This window comes from Psammomys obesus, unplaced genomic scaffold, assembly GCF_907164565.1.
Source record: "Psammomys obesus unplaced genomic scaffold, mPsaObe1.curated_primary_1811, whole genome shotgun sequence".
Classification (NCBI taxonomy): domain Eukaryota; kingdom Metazoa; phylum Chordata; class Mammalia; order Rodentia; family Muridae; genus Psammomys; species Psammomys obesus.
The window spans coordinates 10,753,268-10,772,712 of record NW_026596109.1 but is presented as its reverse complement, the minus strand read 5'-3'; the positions used below and the strand labels follow the sequence as shown (position 1 = coordinate 10,772,712).

At 45.5% G+C, this 19,445-nt stretch overlaps 1 protein-coding gene across 1 annotated transcript in view; it reads left to right on the top strand.

Annotated features, from left to right (window-relative positions):
• The first annotated feature begins 8,296 nt into the window (after positions 1–8,296).
• Scp2 (sterol carrier protein 2) overlaps positions 8,297–19,445 on the top strand; it is a 66,454-nt gene continuing 55,305 nt past the window's right edge. The window contains exons 1-4 of the mRNA XM_055629044.1: positions 8,297–8,461; positions 13,942–13,999; positions 14,966–15,037; positions 17,434–17,565. Of these exons, the coding sequence (XP_055485019.1) occupies positions 8,393–8,461; positions 13,942–13,999; positions 14,966–15,037; positions 17,434–17,565 (331 nt within the window). The 5' untranslated portion in view covers positions 8,297–8,392. The remainder of the gene's footprint in view (positions 8,462–13,941; positions 14,000–14,965; positions 15,038–17,433; positions 17,566–19,445) is intronic.

The window sequence follows — 19,445 nt, the reverse complement described above, 5'->3', positions numbered from 1 at the left end:
TCTCACGGAGTTCTGCACATCTAGAGAGACGTTACTGGTTGATAGATTTAACTTGCATCTTTGCCTCTGTGAACGAGAACTCCTGGAAAGTAGCTGTGTCTAGTAACTGAACAGAAGTGCAGTGATAGGAGGAGCCCGAAATGTTGCAGGGCTAGAGCCTAATTACCATATCGTGGGCTAGCTTCAGTACTGAACAGCCGTTCCTTGCCCACTTGTATGTCAGAACTGTGGTTAATAGATAAAATAGATTTAAAAGGAAAAAGATTTTGGAACCTATTAACTTAGCAGACCCCTACCTTCCGCCAACCCAAACACTTGTATCTGAGACCTGCAGGAGAACCTCCCCCATCTCCCTGCAACCTCCTTTCTTATGCATCTGCCAGTATATTTTAAACCTGCCTCGACTGCCCTGGGCTAGCAGCAACAGAGTCCTAAGGGGACCATGACAAAACAAGATAGGAAAGTTTGGGAGCAGGAGGTCTTACACAAGCTGATGGCTCAGGCAAGCAAGTTTATTAGGAAGTGCAGCGTCTCATATACTGTTTGTAGGAAAGAAATGGGCCAGAGTAAGCAGAAAGCTAAGCAAGCAAAGTTTCGCAAGGGGAACACAGAGCAGAGTGGCCTTGGGGCTGATAAGTTCAGTCTCTTCAGGGAAAAGCCAAGGTCCCAGAAACTGAAATCTTAACTCCTTCAAGGCCCTGGCCCCAGACTTGCCAAGAGTGCCCATAGGCAAGGACTCAGCTAGGTTCCTTTTGTCCTTTCTTCAGGGCCTCTGAGATGGCCTAGGTGCAGCCTGGCTCTCCACACTTGGTTTATGACTCTTCCGTCCTGCTTACTGGGCCGTGGCCACTCACGTTTGATCCTAGAATAAACTGTCTCTTACTCTCTTTCGGATGAGGGTTGTGTTTCTTATGTTGACAACTAAGATACAGAAGACATCTTTTGCTGACGACCCTGGTGGAGGTAGTATATAAAAAAAAGTGTAATTTTAAAGTGGTGGGCATTTTAGTCAAGAGGTGAAATCCGCAGCCAACAGTGAGATTCTAACAGGTGACCTTTGAAACTAGCGGCGTGCGCGTGACACACGCACGCACGCACCTGCTTGCAAGGGTGTGGGTTTATACACGGGTCTGGAGCCAGGAGTTGCCCTCCTCAAGTACTCTTTACTTTGTCCGTTGAGGCAGGGTCTCTCTGGACTGGGAGCTCTCCTGACTCACTCCTCTAGCAGGTCAGGGCATCTCCTGAGAAGCAGTTTGCAGGTGGGCTGGTGTACCTGCTCTGCCCTTACATAGGCGATGGAGATCCGAACTGTGGTCCTCCAGCTCGTACTGTATGTGCTCTGTCTGTCCAGCCAGCTCCCCAGCTCCGGAAACTAGCCATCTGCCTGCCTCTGCCTCCAGAGCACTGGGACCAAAGGCGTGGGCCTCCACCGCTCAGACCTACCATCTCAATAAACAGGAAAAAACAAAAATAAACGAGCAAAAAAACCCCAAGCAAACAACACAAACAAGCAAACAAAACCCAACCTTTGGAATGTATTACCTTAATATAACACTATCTACACCAAAAGGCTAAGATGCTGTTGTGAGTTCTCAGAGACACACGGTGACAAATGTCTATTAACATACCAAGGCAGACTTCAGCCGCCTCTCACTCAGTTCCTGTTGGCCCCAAGCAAGAAGGTAGAGATGCAAAAGCTACTATCACAAAGGTTATGTTTCATTATGCTGAGGGCCTTCACACTCTAAATTCCTGACTAGGGTCCTGACCCTAGCTCCTCAAGGCTGCTCACTGTGCGAAGGATCGCAGCTGAAGGTCAGGCCCAGTCTCTAACAGCCGTCTCTGATTGAGGGTCAGGATGCCGGGGTGGGGGTGGGGGTGGGGGGTGGGAGGTGGAGACCCTCCAGCTGCATGCTGTCCTTCCAGATGTGCAGAGCCGAGCGAGCGCTGCTCTTGGTCCCCGCCTATACACTGTCCAGCGGGCGTCACGGGTTTCTAGGACTGTGTCTGGTTATCCTGAGGGGGTGATGTCACTGGGTTCTGGTTCTGAGGTGCAGCCTTGGGTCTACGGGGGTTACTGACTAAACTTTTTACGTGTCTCAAAGGCATTTTCCGCGATGCTCATTACACTGTTGCTCTTCCCAGCACTCCTCACTTCACCCCCTAACCTACACCTCTTCCTCCCGGGGCCAGGGCTTCCCTCCCCTCAGCTTCTGACCACTGTATAACCCAGCCATTTTGGTCTCCTGGTTTCCTGGTCTCTTGGTTTCCCCGGCTGGCTCCGCTCCTGGATCTCTCCCAGCCTGCTTGACTCCCCTCTTTCTCCTCTCATCCCTCTCCTCCATCCCCACCCCTCCACCGGCCCAGTTCAGTCTGCAGCCCGTGTTCAGTCTGGACCTTTCCAGATGCCTCTGGCTGCGCTCACCCTCGGATCTGCAATAAACTGTCTGCTCAAGCATACCCAGAAGCATTGTGTCCTCATTTTTTTCCATCCCGCTTTCAGATAGCATCTGCTGCCTACCTGCCTGGCTGTGTAACCTGATGTGCCAATCAATGTAGTTTAAAATGCCTTGATTCATGGCTGGCTTATTTCTTTTACTATAAGACTCGTGAAACTGCTTCCCTGTTGGAAGACACTGAACTGTTTTTACAAGTCTAAAAGGCATTTTTCACTAGGCATTTTTCATTTTTCCCTAACCTAAACCTCTCCTCGGGGGGAATGTGAGGGCGGGGATGGAGGTAGAGGCTGGAAGGTTCTCTTTTCCCAGGTAGTGGGATAGTTTAAACTGTTTTCCTGGACAGTGGTTATTCATATTTTATCCCCCCAAGTAAACTCTCTCTTGTTCCCTTTGAGCTGTGTTTTTCTGGTGTCAACATTACCTTTTAACCCTTCACCCTCAGTTCATTACTTGTAGAGTCCAGGCTGGTCAGAGCCCTTAAGCTGCTGAATCATTTTATGGGCTCCTTTTTTTTTTTTTTTTTTTAAGTTTATTTGAATCAGGATTCAAACTGGGACCATGTAGAGTTGGTGGACAAACTTTTAAATCTCTCTTCCCCTGGGGACTCTATCCTTCCTCCTTCCTAACTCTCTTTGCAGTTCATCCACCCATCCATCCATCCATCTATCTTTTAAATTGTTTTTGTTTTTTTCAAGACAGGGTTTCCCTGTATAGCTCTGGCTGTACATATGAATACACACATACATATGTATATACGCTGATTTTAAAATTTGCATATTTATAGTTAAAAGTAAGATGGATGTGGCTCTCCATTAGGCCTTTTGAAATGATGAAAATGACTTATGAACTCTGGATTCCTTTGTTCCATTTTTTTTTTTTTTTTCCTGGTGCAAGCCTTTTCCCATAGCATACCTGAGAGCAGTCAGTCTCAGTTTGAACCTGGCTTTTCCCCTTCAGTCAGTGTGTAAAGGCGTGAGTGCTCACAGACAGCCATTGGGGAAGCCTGGAATGTTAATCACACAGGGCTTTCTCCTCTGTGAAGGAAATGAATACCTGTTTTTCACTCCAAAGGCCAGGAGTGGACATTGTTAATTTTCCGGGTGAGCTTTGCTAACTGTAGAGCCAGGCCTCGCCTACATCCCAGAGTGTTTATCCCACCCTCTCTCCCCCTACACCTTTATTTTTAGCTTGGTGTCTCAGTCAGTAGAGCCCATCCTTAGGGCAGAGGTTACATGTACTTTATAGCCTGCTGATCTCTGCTCTCTCCCAGTCAGAGACCCCATCAGCTCTTAATCCCTTAAGCTGTAGAAGCCATCTTCATGGTAGAGGTCACATGTGCTTTTCAAAAGATGTTCCATGTAGTCAGGCTTTATTGTGCACATGGGATTGAGATAATCATTACCAGGAAACTCTTTTTTTTCCAAAATCATACTGTACTTAATATGTCTGAAATACGCTGGCCTGGTGTCAGACTCCAGAAATTTGAACCAGGACTAAGTTAAGTTTTCCCTCTTATCTCAGGCAGATCCTTTTCCAACCGACGGTGACACTTCCAGGGATCCCCACAACAGTGGATTCAGCCCTTAATGAGCATGCTTGGCATTCAACATCAGAGCTCAAAGGTTATTCTTTGATGTTTCCTTATAGCTTTCATGCTGTTTCCTCCTGGATGTTTTCCAGTGTGCCTGCAATGGGTTTTCCAGTTTCCCCTCTTGCTTCTCAGCTACCCTCCTCTGGCAGCCTGATGGAGTTTATAAACACTGACCCTTCAAGATTATTTTATTTTATGTTGAGAGAACAAGGCCTGACACCCCCAAAAGTCACCAGGAACTAGTGACCCCCCCAAAGTCATCAGTCCCAGAAACTAGTCCATGGGTGGCCAATTCTAGAGTTCCCTATCCAAGGAACAGCCTGAGGATAGCCACAAGAATGGGAAGGTATCTTATCATAGGCTGGGGCATCTGTGCTGGGCAACCCACTGACCTCCACCTCGTAAGCATGGCATCCATAGCACATGAAATACCTAACATTCCTGAGGTCTAAAGATAGCTCACTCAGTGTTAGTTATGTCAGCCAATCACTTTGTAACAAGCTTGCCCTTGCTGAATGTCATCCAATCCTATGACTGCTAAGCTGGAAATTCCTGGTTCTTGCTCAAACCCCAATAAAACCCCCCCCGCTGTGCAGCTGCTGGGGCTCTCCTCTCTGATCCACTGCGTTGGTGAGAGACTGAGCTTAAGCCTGAGTAAAGCTCTTTGCTCTTGCATAGGTGGTCTGGCTCCTGGTGGTCTTTGGGGACTTTAAGATCTGGGCATAACAATACGTGTGAGCGTTTGGGCTGCATGTATGAATGTGCACACATGTGTGTCCAGTTCCCATGGAGTTCAGAAGAGGGCATCAGATACAACAGAACTAGACTTCTGGATAGAATTGGACTGCCTGTTGTGAGTGTCCATGTGGGTGCTGGGAATGGAACCCAGGTCCCCCTGTGTGAGCAGCAGGTGCTCTTGACCACTGAGCCTTCTCTCTAGTTCCAAATACTCACCCTTAAGTTCTAGCAGTCTGAAAACAATGACAAGAAATGCCAAGAGAGAGTGTTCCTCTGGCCAAATGATGCTTTCTGCCTTAGAGATCTACATGGGGCTCTTAGTACAGGTCCTGAGGGTTAGAAAGGACCGCAGAGCTGGGCAGTGATGATGCCAGTACTCTGGAAGCAGCACTGTGAGTTCAAGGCCAGCCTGGTCTACAGAGTCATTTCCAGGACAGCCAAGGCTACACAGAGAAACTATCTAAAAAAAAAAAAAAAAAGACTTCAGAAATGTTATACACATGAACATACACAGTTCATACAGTCAAATTCCCCCATCTTTTTCTCTATTCTATGTTGTGTAGGTTGGTCTCAACTCTTGAGCTCAACTTACTGTTTTGGTTTAGCTTCCCAAGCAAGTACTACAGTGACAGGCATGAGCACTAGCGCCTGGGTTTCGGTTCTGGTTTTCATGGCAGTTGCATAGTGTGAAGTCACTCTGAGCACTGGGATTAATGAATCACTGCTCCTAGAAGAAATACAGGGTTAGCTTTCTGGGAGTGTCAGGTCACAATTCTATCAACCAAACACCATGAAATATTCCTTGTTTTGTGTATAAAATTATTATTTACTGATTTGTTAATATCTAAACAAGACCAATAGCTCTATAACTCATGTCTGAAGTAAGGTGACCTAACATATATCTATTTTTCATTAGTTTTGTCACCAAGACTTCTTGCAGCTGGGGATGCTAGGAAGAGGGTCAGCTATATGTGTGGGCAATTGTAAAACAGCGAAACCCCCAACAAAAGCACAAGAATGCAAAAGTGCAAAAGGGGGGCAAGGTACTCTAAGGACCAGGTAAGACCTTGTGAGCCACTTGTTAACAGTACAAGAACTGGAGGAAGATGGGAGATTGTGCCCTGGTCCCACCTTAGCTGAGAGTATGGTTTTGAGAAACTTAAACTGTTATCACCCCAAGTGTTGAGTTTGGAGTTATAAATAAACATGAGCAGGCTAGCTGATAAATACAGACACTTCAAATAACAATCCACAGGTGATGGCTAAAAGAACTTCAGAATAGTTAAATTGAACAGTGTTTTATTTTATTTTTATTTTTTGAGACAGGGTCTCTCTACATAGCCGTGGCTGTCCTGGAACTGACTACAGAGACCACACTGACCTCAAACTCACAGAGATCTACCTGCCTTTGCTTCTCAAGTGCTGGGATCAAAGGTTTGTTCCACTACACAAGAAATTATTAATAAGCCAGGTGTATTCATAATCAAAAGAGGCTCAGAGAACTTAGCTTTCCAACATGGACAATATTTATAGACAGAACAATTGAAGGAAAGTACAGAAATAGTGTCAGGCAAGCAGTTGCTTTGTTTGGATGTGGTCTGAACAATTGGAAAATGCTTATGACAGACAACAATCTGGCTGTTACAAAAAATATACATAGTCATTGGGCAATGGTGGTGCATGTCTTTAATCCTAGCACTTGGGAGGCAGAGGCAGCTGGATCTCCGTGAGTTCAGGGCTAGCCTGGTCTACAGAGTGAGTTCCTGGACAGCCTGGACTACACAAAGAAACCTTGTCTCAGACTACACACACACACACACACACACACACACACACACACACACACTCATGTTAGTTTTTTGTTGTTTGTTTGTTTGTTTGTTTTGAGACAGGACTCTCACTTTACTACACTACCTTGGAACTTCCTATATAGACCAGGATGAACTTGAATTTGTTTCGAGGTATGTCCACCAGACACTGGACACTTTTAATGCCAAACAGAGAGTCGGTATTGGGGCCTGCAGCTGGGCAGGGGACTTGCCCAAATCACGAAGCCTGGATCCTCAAAGCTCTTTGTCCTTTATGCACAAAACTCGCATCCTGGTTGGCACACTTCAGTTAGCAAGAATAATTAATTAGCAAGAAGCAGAACTATGGATGCCAAAAAGCAAGGTTAGCACATTTAAGGACTTTTCTGGTTCCTAGAACTATGGACCAGGTCTTGATGGATTAGGTCTTTGTACCATTTTTGGCAGGTGTTGGGACCTATCTACTGCTGTGCCCAGAGACCGCCAGGAGCTGGACCACGTATGCAAGAGCAAAGAGCTTTATTTGGGCTTAAGCTCGGCCTCTCACCAACACAGTGGATCAGAGCAGACAGCCCTGAGCAGCTGCATGACAGGGTTTTTATTGAGGTTTGAGCAAGAACCGGGAATTCCCAGCTTAGCAGTTACAGGACTGGATGACTTTCAGCAAGGCCAATCTTGTTAAAGAGTGGTTGGCCAACTAACATAACTAACCTCAGGAATGTTAGGTCAGTGGGCTGCCCAGCACAGATGGGCACCCTGGGGTAAGATTCCCTTCCCATTCTTGTAGTTACCTCCAGGCTGTTCCTTGGGTAGGGAATTTTATGGTTTTATTCCTGGCACTGGTGACTTAGGGCCTAGTTCCTGGGACTGATGCTTTTTTTGGGGAGTACAGGTACACTAGGCCAGACTGCAAGATAGGAAGAACCTAGACTTGGCCAAGTGAGAGGAGGAGGACAGCGTGCAGGCGCCATCTAAGCTGAACGAGCCACCCAGAGGGGGTCAAGCCTGGTCCTCTCACTGCTATTTTTTAAAGGTCAGAATGGTACCTCTAACATGGCCTCGGTGGTGCTAATGTCTGGGGCTCTGCTAAAACTCCGCAGAGATCCACCTGCTTCTGCTTCCTGAGTGGATTACGGGAGCCCGCTGCGAGGCTGACATTTTTTGAGATTTTTGGGTTTTGCCCCTTCTCCCCCCCCCCCCCTTTTTTTTTTTTTTGCTATTGTTGCTATCAAGACAGGGTTTCTCTGTGTAGCCCTGCCTGTCCTGCCTCTAGAGTGAGGGGATTAAAGGTGTGAGCCACTAAGCCCTGCTCTGGCTTAATTTTTAAAAACCTCTTATCCACATGTAGAATTCTGACTTTTTTTAGTGTACATCGGTGCTTGAGCTCACGCACCGACTGTTGTTAACGTACAGAACGTTTCTGACACTCCAAAGAATCTCCTCAGGGTTCCGAGCTTCCTCTGTGACCAACCCTTTCATTTCAGGCCTCCTGTTGCTCACCGTGAACGGGTGAGACGGAGAAACCGAGGCCTAGATCTAGACCAGCCTGCGAAAGCGAACCGGGGCAACACCGGCGACCAGAGACAGGCCGCCAGGGCCTCCGCGCACGCGCAGACACTCCGCGCCGACTCCGCCCAGTCGCCTCGGCTCGGCCCCGCCCCTGATGCCGCGGCCACGCCCCCGACGCCCGGGGTGGGGAGACCCGGACTTGAAAGCGCCGGGTTTCTGAGCAGGCTTCGTTCGGTCCTCGGGAGACGGTGTCCGCCGCGATCGCGTCCGGGTCCGCCGCTGGAGCCATGCCTTCCGCCGCCTTGAAGTCTCCGCGCCTGCGCCGGGTGTTCGTAGTCGGCGTCGGCATGACCAAGGTAAACAGACCTGTGAGTCGCGGAGAGCTGCCCCTGGGATGCCCGGCAGCCCCGAGGGGACAAGGGCCGCGCGGCACGGTCGCGGCTCGGGCTGGGCTGGGCTGTAGGATGCTGTCCCTGAGAGGGAGACGTCCCCTCAGCCGTTTTTCTCTCGGCCTCCCGGTTTCCCTCTTCTCGCTCTTCCGCCTGTGAAGGAGCCCCCAACTTAACCCAGACCTCACATTGCCTTAGATTCTAAATCCAGACGCAGGCCGGCCGGGTGGCTCACGTCTGTAGTGGGAGCGTTGGGAGGCGCAGCCGGGAGAACTGCTCAGAACTGGCTGAGAACTCTCAGCCAGGAGAGTTTGAGGTCATGGAGGACTGTGTGGCAAGACCTTGTTTCACAAAGCAAAGCCAACCAAAAAACCGACGTGAAAACGTTTGGCGCTTGGACGGAGGCCTGGCTGTCCGACAGAAAGAGGAGAGCGCGGATGCAGCCAGCTCTGTGGTGGCTATAGTGCTCTTCCCAGATAACGGCAGGTGTGCCTGTGGGCAGAAACGCTTAACGCAGGTGCAGGCTCTCTTGATCCTCTGACCATGTTGCTGTTTCTCTGGGTCGAAGGCGACCAGATGCTTCCACAGCCTCATCCTCCAATACCCTGACTCCCCTCAGCGCCCTGGTACCTGTCGCTTCAGTCTTTACCCTTCAGCTGCTTTGCATCTAGTGGCGCTACTTGGCACCAGCTGACTTTCACTGGTTAAGTTATTGTCCAATTGAAGAGACAGTTCAGATCTTATCTTCTAAAAGCCTTTGATTGTCTTGGCTTTCTCACAGAGCCTTGAACTTAGCTCTGATTTACTTTGATGCGCTGAAATTCTTTGTTTAGATGTTCATATCTTCCTAATACATTGCTGCAGGGTCCAATATCCAAGTCCAGTATTCTTCACAGGTACCTCCATTTAAATGCGTGTCTATGTGTGCATTTACTGTGCGCCATGTTATATACATGGTATTTTTGTCTGATCTGTTGAGACGGGGTCACACACTATAGCCCTGTCTAGCATGGCGCTTACTGTGTTTCCCAGGCTCTCCTTGAACTTGTGGCAAACCTGAGTCAGCTTAGACGTCTCAAATTAAATGACTGAATTATATACACTATCTATCATTATCACAAATCCATAATAAAAAAGTGTCCAGTGGGTCATTTTTCTTGTCAAAACATTGTATTCAGGCCTTCTTTCACACAGCTGTATCTCTGCTCCAAAGGCATGCTAAGTGAAACCTAGTAGTTCAAGAGTGGGCCCAAGTCAGGGGGCCATTTGAACTGATGGGCCATAGACAGACATTGCTTATCTTCGAGCAGAATTGTGACCTCTTAGCAGAAGCTAATAATCGTGCGCTCTTTCATGGCTATATCTCCCTCGATGAAAGCTCCTTAGTGCCCAAAGACAATGAGTGTTAGTTGATCGATATATTAGAAGGATGTACTTTGTGAGCTCTGTGGAAAATTTTTTTTCTGTACAAAAACAAAAAAACAAAAAACAAACAAAAAAAAAAACAGCCTTAAATTTTATATTTTAGTAGCAGGCTAAGAGCATTTAATTCACTCAAAACAGGTAGCTATCTACCTGTTGATTAATTGATTAAAGTTGATTAATATGTTATAAAGCTTAGAGAACATCCCACCGTTTCTTGGAGGGGGACTTCTGATTCAGGTAGTACTGAAACTTTCAAAAGCACTTTCTAGATTAAAACAAACAAAAAAACAAACAAAGAGTATCTTCTGTGGACCTGGCTGTCTTTACACTTCTGATCCATCTGCTCAAATTTCCCCGTGTTGGAACTTCGGGTGTTCCCCCCGCCACAGCCTGCTAGGATGTTGTTCCATTTTAAACTGTCTTCCACTGGTTGTGTGGTGTCTGTTTATACAAGCTGTATACAAAAAGCATAGTTTCCAAAAAAAAAAAAAAAGGTATATTTAATTTTTTTTCCAGTCGGTAGGTTGAGGTGAAGGAGGCTTTAATATTCCTTAGGGAACAGGAAAGGAATTAAAAATGGTTTCATGATTTAAGCACATATTCAGTACATGTGCTATGTGTTATATGTGAGGGTGACAAACAAAAAAAAGAGAGAGAGAAAGATGACTCCCTTGGTAGACCACTTGGCAAACATGCACGAAGCCCTGGGTTCCAGCCCGGTCCTGGTCCTGCGTAAACCAGGCACGGTGCTGCACTCAGGGGATGGAGACAGGAGACTCAGAAGTTCAAGGTTAGCCTCAAGGTCAGCATAGCAAGTTCAAAGCCACCCTGGTTATGTAAGACCTTAACTTAACCAAAGACCAAGGGACAGCAAGATGGTCAGTGGGTAAAAGTGCATTCCATCAGGCTTGACAACAGGAGTTTGGCCCCTGGTTCTCACACAGTGCGAGAGTGTTCACTCTTTGAAGACCTCTGACCTCCTCGTGGATTGCAGCATGCCTGTGCCCCCTCCCCCCACATAAGCACATACACTTATACACTAACAAAGGTAGATTTTTATTTTATTACCTATCCATCCATCCATTCATCCATTCATCCATCTATCATCACTTACTGGTTTTGTTTTGTTTTGTTTTGTTTGAGACAAGGTTTCTCTGTGTAGCCTTGGCTGTCCTGGAACTCAGTCTGTAAACCAGGCTGGTCTGGAACGTATAAAGATTTGCCTGCTGAGTTCTGGGATTAAAGATAGATTTTTAAAAAACTCACATAAACAAAATAAATAAAATAAAATAAAATAAATAAATAAATAAATAAATAAATAAATGAAAAGAAAGGAAGAAAAGGGTAATTTGGAATTTTTAAGCATGAAAGATTGAAAACATGAACTTATTTTTATTTTCAAATATTATTAAAAGCAGTGTGGGACAATGTGCACTGGAGCAGAAAGTATAGGAGAAATACCAGAAGATATTTAGAAGATGAAAAGATATTTAGAAGATGAAGCCAGGTTTGCTGGTGTGCCCTTAGAATCCCAGCACTCTGCAGGTGCTGGTAGAATCTTCTCAAAACCAAAAAATAAAAAATAAAATAAAATAAAAATAATAAAATTAAAAAAAAAAAAAACAATTGCCACAAAAGAAGGAATTAATTGAAATTCTCCGTGTGGCGCTTCTTAACTTTGTTCTCAGAAAACATACCCAAACATACACCACCTTCCTGTCAAAGGCTGCGGTAAATATCTGAAATGTGACCAGGGAAAAGTCAGCTTGCTATGACATTGTGCTGTGCTGAAACTTAGTAGGTGATAAGCTTTGCTCACGATCAGAAAACTTCTTTTAAACTTAAAAAGCTAGTGTGTGTGTGTGTGTGTGTGTCTGTGGTGTACATGCAATAGTGAGTACGTTGAGCTCAGGTGACAGCTTTGTGGGTTGATGCTGGCCTTCCATCTTTTTGTGGGTTGTGGGAAACCCAGGTCACGAGACTCGTGTGGCACGTGCCCTTCCCTACTGCGCCACCTTGCCAGCCCTGTTCGAAGTTTTCACTATTTTAAAAACTGGTGTTGGTACTGGGGGTGAAGCCTGGTATCTTGGGCACGCCAGGAAGATGCTGTAACACTGAGACAGGGTCCTAACGTAGGAAGTTTGAAGCCAGCCTGAGCTACAGGAGAGCCCCAACCTCAGAAACAGCCCGACAGATGAACGAACCAAGAGATAAAACACTCGGAAATATGGAAGTTGAGTGGGAAGTATTAGTGTAAGTATGTGAGGTTTTTTTTTTTTTTTTTTTTACTCTTTTAAAATATTCCTAGCTTTGTTACAACGATGAGGTGTAGAAATAGTAACCAAATCAGTAATATTCTTGATATTAAGACTGAGGTCCTAAAATATCTTTATTTTTCCCAGAGAGAGGGTCTTATTTAATTCCATTAGTCCATTCAGGCCTCAAACTCACTATGAAGCTGAGGATGACTTTGAACTTGTAACCTTCCTGCCTCTACCTCCTGAATACCCAGATTACAGATGTGTGCTGTCGCGTGCTGTTCTTGTGCTCCTGGAGCTGGAGGCCGAGGCTTCGTGCATGTTAGCTACTCTATCCGTTTAGTTATACCTCCAGGCTCGCAGGCTCTCCAGCCCTAAAGAATCTTTTTCTGCACAGAGAACCGGTTGTGTTGGAGAAATTACAGAATCTAGGTGAGGTAAGAAATGATGAAGATGAGTCTGGAGAACTAGTTATAATTAATTGTGAAAAAATCAGAGCCCCTTTGGGTTATGTCAAGGTTCAGGGCCCAGCTTGACAAAGCTCTCAGTGACCAAAGAGGATAGTTTGAGTTGTGTGTGCACATGCGTGAGAGGCGAGAGGGCAACCTCAGGCATGCTCTTCTGTGGTCTGCCTTGTTTTGTTGAAGGTCTCTTTTTTGCCTCTGGCTCACAGAGTAGGCAGGCGGCTAACCAGTGAGCCCCTGTGACCTGTCTCTGCTCACCTAGGGCCGGGATCATAAAGGGACAACCACGCTGGGCTTTTTCACATGAGTTCTCAATGTTCTTAAGCTGGAAAAGCAGTTTACCAGCAAATCCACTCCCCCGCACGGCCATCTGACCTTTCAACACGGTCATAGCTGTAACTGGTTAAAGCCCACTACATGTGTCTAACATATGTGTTTATATCTGTAAAGCAAATCTTTGTAGGGCATTAGTGAACCTGATTTTTGTTGTGTGGCATTAGTGAACCTAAATTTTTTATTTTATTAAAATACCAAACAACTACTAGTTGTAGTCATTACCAATGAAAAAATTCAAGTTTCTAGGGGAAAAAAAAACTAGGAATCTAAGTTTTTGGAAACAGGGTCTCTGCACATAGCCCTGGCTGGCCTAGAACTGATTATATAGAGCAGGCTAGCTTTGAACTCACAGAGATCTGCTTGCCTCTGCTCCTGAGTGCTGGGGTTAAAGGTGTGCACCACCACACCTGGCTAGAATTAGTAGTTTTTAAATTTTATTTTACTTTGAGATGGGGTCTAATTTAGTCTAGGTTGGCCTCCAGCTTGCTATGTGGATGACCAGTTTTCTTTGAAGAGTTCATTGTTATGGTTTTAAATTCTGCATTACAACTGATCTTAAAATAATTTCTACCTGTTCAGTTTTACTTAGTATTTTAAAAAGAAATATCCATGGCAGGGGGTATGGCTCAGTGGCAGAATTACCACATATCAAAGCCCTGTTTTTGTTGTTATTTTTTGTTTTGTTTTTGAGACAGGGCCTTGGCTAGCCTTTGCTATATAGACCTGTCTGGCTTAGAACTCCCAGAGCTCTGCCTGTTGGCTGTGTTTTTCTTTTTTGTCTTGGGATGGTGGCATACATCCCAGGCTGATCCAGAATTTGGTGTGTAGCAAGCTTCTGCTGGGATTCATCTCCTTAGCCCAGTGCAGTGTTTTTGTTTGCTTGAATAACTGAATGAATTTCTGTGATATTGTTAAAAAAAAAAACCAAACCAAACCCTCTATACATGTTTCTTCTGTATTCTAGTTCATAAAACCTGGAGGTGAGAATTCAAGAGATTATCCTGATATGGCAAAGGAAGCAGGTAATAAGGAAAAGAATCATATTTTTGAACACTTATTGGCTTATTGTGTGGTCTGTGCTTATTCCGGGAATGGAGCAGCCTTGCAAGCAAAACAAGAGATAGTCATAGGGAAGAGGCAGGACCTGATACATCCTCCTTATGTCCCAGCTTTCAAAGCTCAAATTTTTGTTTCATACACAGAATAGTCCTAGCTTTTTTGAAATGGCGCATCTGTTTTTGTTTTGTTTTTGAGACGGGGTCTCTATTGTTGTAGCTCTGGCTATCCTGGAACCCACTATGTAAACCAGGCTGACCTTGAACTCACAGAGATCCACCTGCCTCTGACTCCCAAGTGCTGGGATTACAGGAGTGCACCAATGTCCCACATTGCCTGTCTCTAGCAATGACATTCTTTTTCATTTTGCTTTCCAAATGTGTGATGGAGCTGTAGAGATGAGAGAGACAAGGACTGTGATGTTAATGAGATTTAAGAGTTGTTTGTGGCAGCACACACGGATAATCCCACAATTTGAGAGGCCGGGCAGGATTGCCATGGGTTCAGTGCCAGCCTGGGCTACACAGTGATTTCATGCCAGCCCTACTCTGTCTAAAAAACTATGACTACAACAACTACCAACCCAGATAAAAAGCAAACAGAAAAGCAGCTTACAGGCTTTTTGGTTAGGCTACGGAGGATGCAGCTCAGTTGGTAGGCATTCAGATTCTGTGGTGCCCTGAGTTCAGCACCCCTGTACCCACAGAATGGGCATGGTGGTCTCCACCTGTGATGAAAAGGAGGATATGAAAAAGTGATGGAAAAGGAAGAGGGAGAGTCTGATCCAAGATGATTTAGTGGCTGCTTTGTCATTTAAACTAAGCAGATGATAAAGAAGTAAATGGAATGTGAGGAAATGCTAAATTGAATTTTCACTCACCCAAAGCCAATTTGTCAAGTGCTCTTTGATGAACTCTGTTTTGTCTTCACAGGCCAGAAGGCACTGGCAGATGCACAGATCCCTTACTCCGCAGTGGAGCAGGCATGCGTTGGCTATGTGTATGGTATGTCATAAACAGAATACCCCAACACTGTGCACACAACATCTGTCAGCAAATACATAAGCAGATGTTAACTCTCAGGGCAGGACCCAAAGGTCAGCTTTATGTGTGTTGGCTCAGTGTGATTGTTCTTGCCATTATGGTATTATCACACAGGAGACAAATTAAGATAACGTTTTTTGGGAGTTGGCAACATGGATCAGTTAGTAAAAGCCTTTTCATGGAACTTAAAAAATATTTCTTGCAGGGTGTGGTGGCACAATGGCTTTAATCCCAGCACTTGGGAGGCAGTGGTAGGCGATCTATGTGAGTTCCAGGCCAACCTGGTCTATCAAGCAAGTCCAGGACAGCCAGGGCTATTTCTCAAAGAAACCCTGTCTCGAAAAAAAAAAATAATTGTTTTCTTAGCTGAGCATAGTGTTCATGCCTTTAATCGCAGCACTCCGGAGGCAGAGGCAACCTGTGAGTTCATGTCCAGCCTGCTGTATATATTGAGTTCCAGGACAGCCAGAGCTATGTAGTAAGACTCTCTCTCTTGAAAGAATAAACAACCAATAGTAAATTTTTTTAGTTGGGTATGGTGTTTCATGCCTGTAATCCCAACACTTGGGAGACTGATGCAGGTGGATGTCTGTGAGTTCCAGGCTAGCCAGAGCTATATAGTGAGACCCTGTCTCAAAAAGCAGGAGGAGGAGGAAAGATGAGGAAGAGGAGGAAAAAGCTTATACCCTTTGACTTGTATCTCTCCTTTGCTCATACCCTACTCCCCTTTAAATACTGAGGATTGAACATAGGGCCTTGTACACTTTAGACAAGCCATTTCCTCAGCCCTCTGATACATTTTGGCCTTTATACTGTATTTTAGCATTGACAGCTACTAGCTTATTTGTTAGAGGTAACGATAGCCTGTTCTTGGATATTCAAAGTTGCTTATAATTTTATCTGTTAGGAAAATACTGCAATTATATAGTATTATATAATTTGTAATACTGTAGAAGAATCTTTGTGCATAGCCATCATTTGTTACCTTTACTTTTCAAGATAATAGGAGGGGCTGGAGAGATGGCTCAGTAGTTAAGAGCACTGTCTGCTCTTCCAAAGGACCTGGGTTCAATTCCCAGCACCCACATGACAGCTCACAACTGTGTATACTGTCAATTCCAAGGGATCTGACAGCTTTACACTAATACACATAAAATGAAAAAATAATATAATAAATTATTCTAAAAAAATAACAGGAGATTCCCAGCGTGTAGACTTATGAGGGCACGGTATGTAGAATGCAGGTACTGCCAGGAAGATTGGTGAGCCTTGCCAATTTTATAGAAGACTCCTTTTTATAGAAGTCCATACCCCTAGTTGCCATCATCTTACCAATCCAGCGTTCAAGTACCTCGTGGGCCATGGTACTTGAGAAGGAAGTCATCTTTGTACTCATTGTGGGCCACATTTTCCTTTAAGGCCTAGATATATCCAGAATCTTTAAAACTCAGTGAAAAAACTGAGACATGATCTCACGCAGCTCAGGCTGGCCTCTAATTCAAGGATAGTCTTGAACCTCTTTTCTGTTGCCTCTGCCTACTAAGCGATGGGATAATGGGGGTATACCACCACCCCTGATGTATGCAGTGCTGGGGATTGAACCCAGATCCTTTCAGTTCTGGACAAGCAGTCTCCTAACTGAACTACATCCTGAGCCTCAAAGCTTCCTGAAGCTTTTTTGGATGCGTCGTCATGGTTGTAGCTTCTAAGCTGTAGGCTTCACCAAGCCTGGCACTTTAGCCTCCTCAGTAGCCGAGACTTACAGTGTATGCTTCCGTAACTGGTTCAAATTGAGCAATGTTTATATGAAAAGTGAACAGAGGCCTTCAATCATTTTGTGATGATCTTTAACATGCATACATGTGAGAATCAAGCGTCCTTGAACCGCCATTTCCTTTATCACACGGCTCTGTGAAAGTGAGTTATGTGCTATTACCTGGCCATTTATTTCCTTTTCTACCTCTTTATCATGTAAAGAAAGTGGAAAGTGAGGGTTGTGGTCAGGGACACAGTATAGCAAGTGCCACCGTCCTGGCTGCGACAGGAGACAAGGGACATCAAATGCGCATGCTTTACTGCCCCATGTGATGTTCAGCTGGAATCGCAGCTCTCAGGAGGCTGAGGCAGGAGGACTGCTGTGAGTACCAGCTCTTCTGAGCTACATGAAACCCTGACTCAAAAAAGAAAAGGAAAGAAAGTTCATTAAACATTTGTTATGGCTGCTGTATGTTTTCACAATAGGAATGCTGTCGCTGTTTCTCATTCAGGGGTCATAGTGACAGGGACACACGCGGTGGGGCTGCACCGCAGCTCTCCATGTCCGTGCTGTGTGACAGCCCTCACCTGTTCCTCTGTAGGTGACTCCACCTGTGGGCAGAGGGCTATCTACCACAGTCTGGGAATGACTGGCATTCCTATAATTAACCTCAACAACAACTGCTCCACGGGCTCCACGGCGCTCTTCACGGCCCGACAGCTGGTTCAAGGAGGTAAGGAGGTTTGCCTACCCCTGCTTGTTAGTGTTTTATTGTTAGGACGTTTATGTAGAGGGGTGCTTTGCCTGTTCCTATTGTACAGCACAGAGGCCAGAAGAGGGCATCAGATCCGGAACTGGAGCTATAGATAGTTTTGACCTGCAATATGGGCGCTGGGAATTGAACCTGGGTCCTCTGGAAGTAAAACCAGTGTCCTTAACCACTGAGCTGTCTTTCCAGCCTTTTGTACTTGGTTATGGCTTTAATGTTCTTTTAAGAAACGTTAAAAATGTTTATTTGTTTGTGTGTGTGTCTCTGTCTGTGTTTGCACTCACCAAGGCACATACATTTAGGTCAGAGGAGACAACTTGTAGAAGTTGGTTTTCTTCTTCCACCATGTGGTTCCTGGGGACTGGACTCACGTTGTCAGGCTTGGTGGCAAGTACCTACTTGGGGAGCCTCCTTGCTGGTCCTTGTTCTTAAATAAATATGGGATTAATGTCCTTTTTAATCACTTCTCTGTGCTATCAGCCGAGAGAGATGGCCTTGTAACAGATTAACCATGTGAGGTATGCTTTAAAAAACAACCAGGAACCCTTTTCTTGCTTGTTTTTCTGGTACTGTCAGTGGGACCGCCGGCCCTGAGGACAGAGGTAAGCAGTGTCCCCCGGCCCCCCAAGGCTGCACTGAAATCAAGTTCCCATGCCATAAAGTTTATTCTCGTGAGGTACAGTCATAAAGGGCAGCCATGACCCTTGCGCACTGGAGAGCATTTTATCACCCCTAATGGAAGCCTTGTTCCAAGCGGCAGGATAGCTCCGGTGCCGTCAGTGCCTTCTCAGCCCGCCCTGTCCTCGCTACAGCCGCAAGCTTTCTTCTCCGAACTCACCTGTGCTTATCATGGCCTCAGGTGACGTGGCCCTTTGCCACTGCCTTCACTTATTTTTATCGCTTAAAACTTCATTCTTTTTTGTTTTGTCAAGACAGGGTTTCTCCATGTAGCGTTGGTTGTCCCGGAAGTCTCTCTGTAGACCAAGGCTGGCCTTGAACTCACAAAGCTCCACCTGCCTCTGCCTCCTGATGGCTGGCATTAAAGGCGTGTTCCACCACCTCCCAGCTAAAAGTTTATTCCTATAGCATATGCTAGCATTTTATTCCTGTTTATGGCCAAATAACACTCTACTTTATGGCTAAGCTGTAGTGTGCAGTGAGAATGTTGGTTTCTTTAAAGAGCCAGTTATATTAAGTGAGTATGTTTTTGTTTTAATCTCAGCTATGGGATATGGGTCTGCTTCAAAGCATTAACTATGATTGTCTCATGCCCTAGAAGGGGTGTGATTTTTGTCAGCTGAAGATAGTTTAATTCTTGGGACTCTGGAGAGGGTATAAATGGGAAAGCCCTGAGAAGGCCCTGAGGCTCTGAGGTCCTGCAGCTGCTGGTCCCTGCTGCTGTGTTTGCTGGATTGTTGGAGAGTCTGACCCCAAAGATTGGGCTTGCCCCTAGGACCTGACGCTCCAATCAGCAGGAAGTAGTCTAAAGCGGTTTCAGCTCCCTTTCCCTCTAATGTTCTTTCTCTCCTACCTAGTGTTTGGGTATTGGAAGAGATTAGATTGGAATAAGAGTTGGAAGGGTGATAGATACAAGAACCCAATAAAGTAGCCCCCAAAAGTACACCTACAATATTTTATCTGTATGTTTATCGTTTGGTGGCCAATGTTGTCTGTCTCTCTTTCTTTCTTTCTTTCTTTCTTTCTTTCTTTCTTTCTTTCTTTCTTTCTTTCTCTCTCTCTCTCTTTCTCCCTCCCTTCCTTCCTCCCTCCCTCCCTCCTCCTCCTCTTTCTTCTTTCTTTCTTCCTTCCTTCCTTCCTTCCTTCCTTCCTTCCTTCCTTCCTTC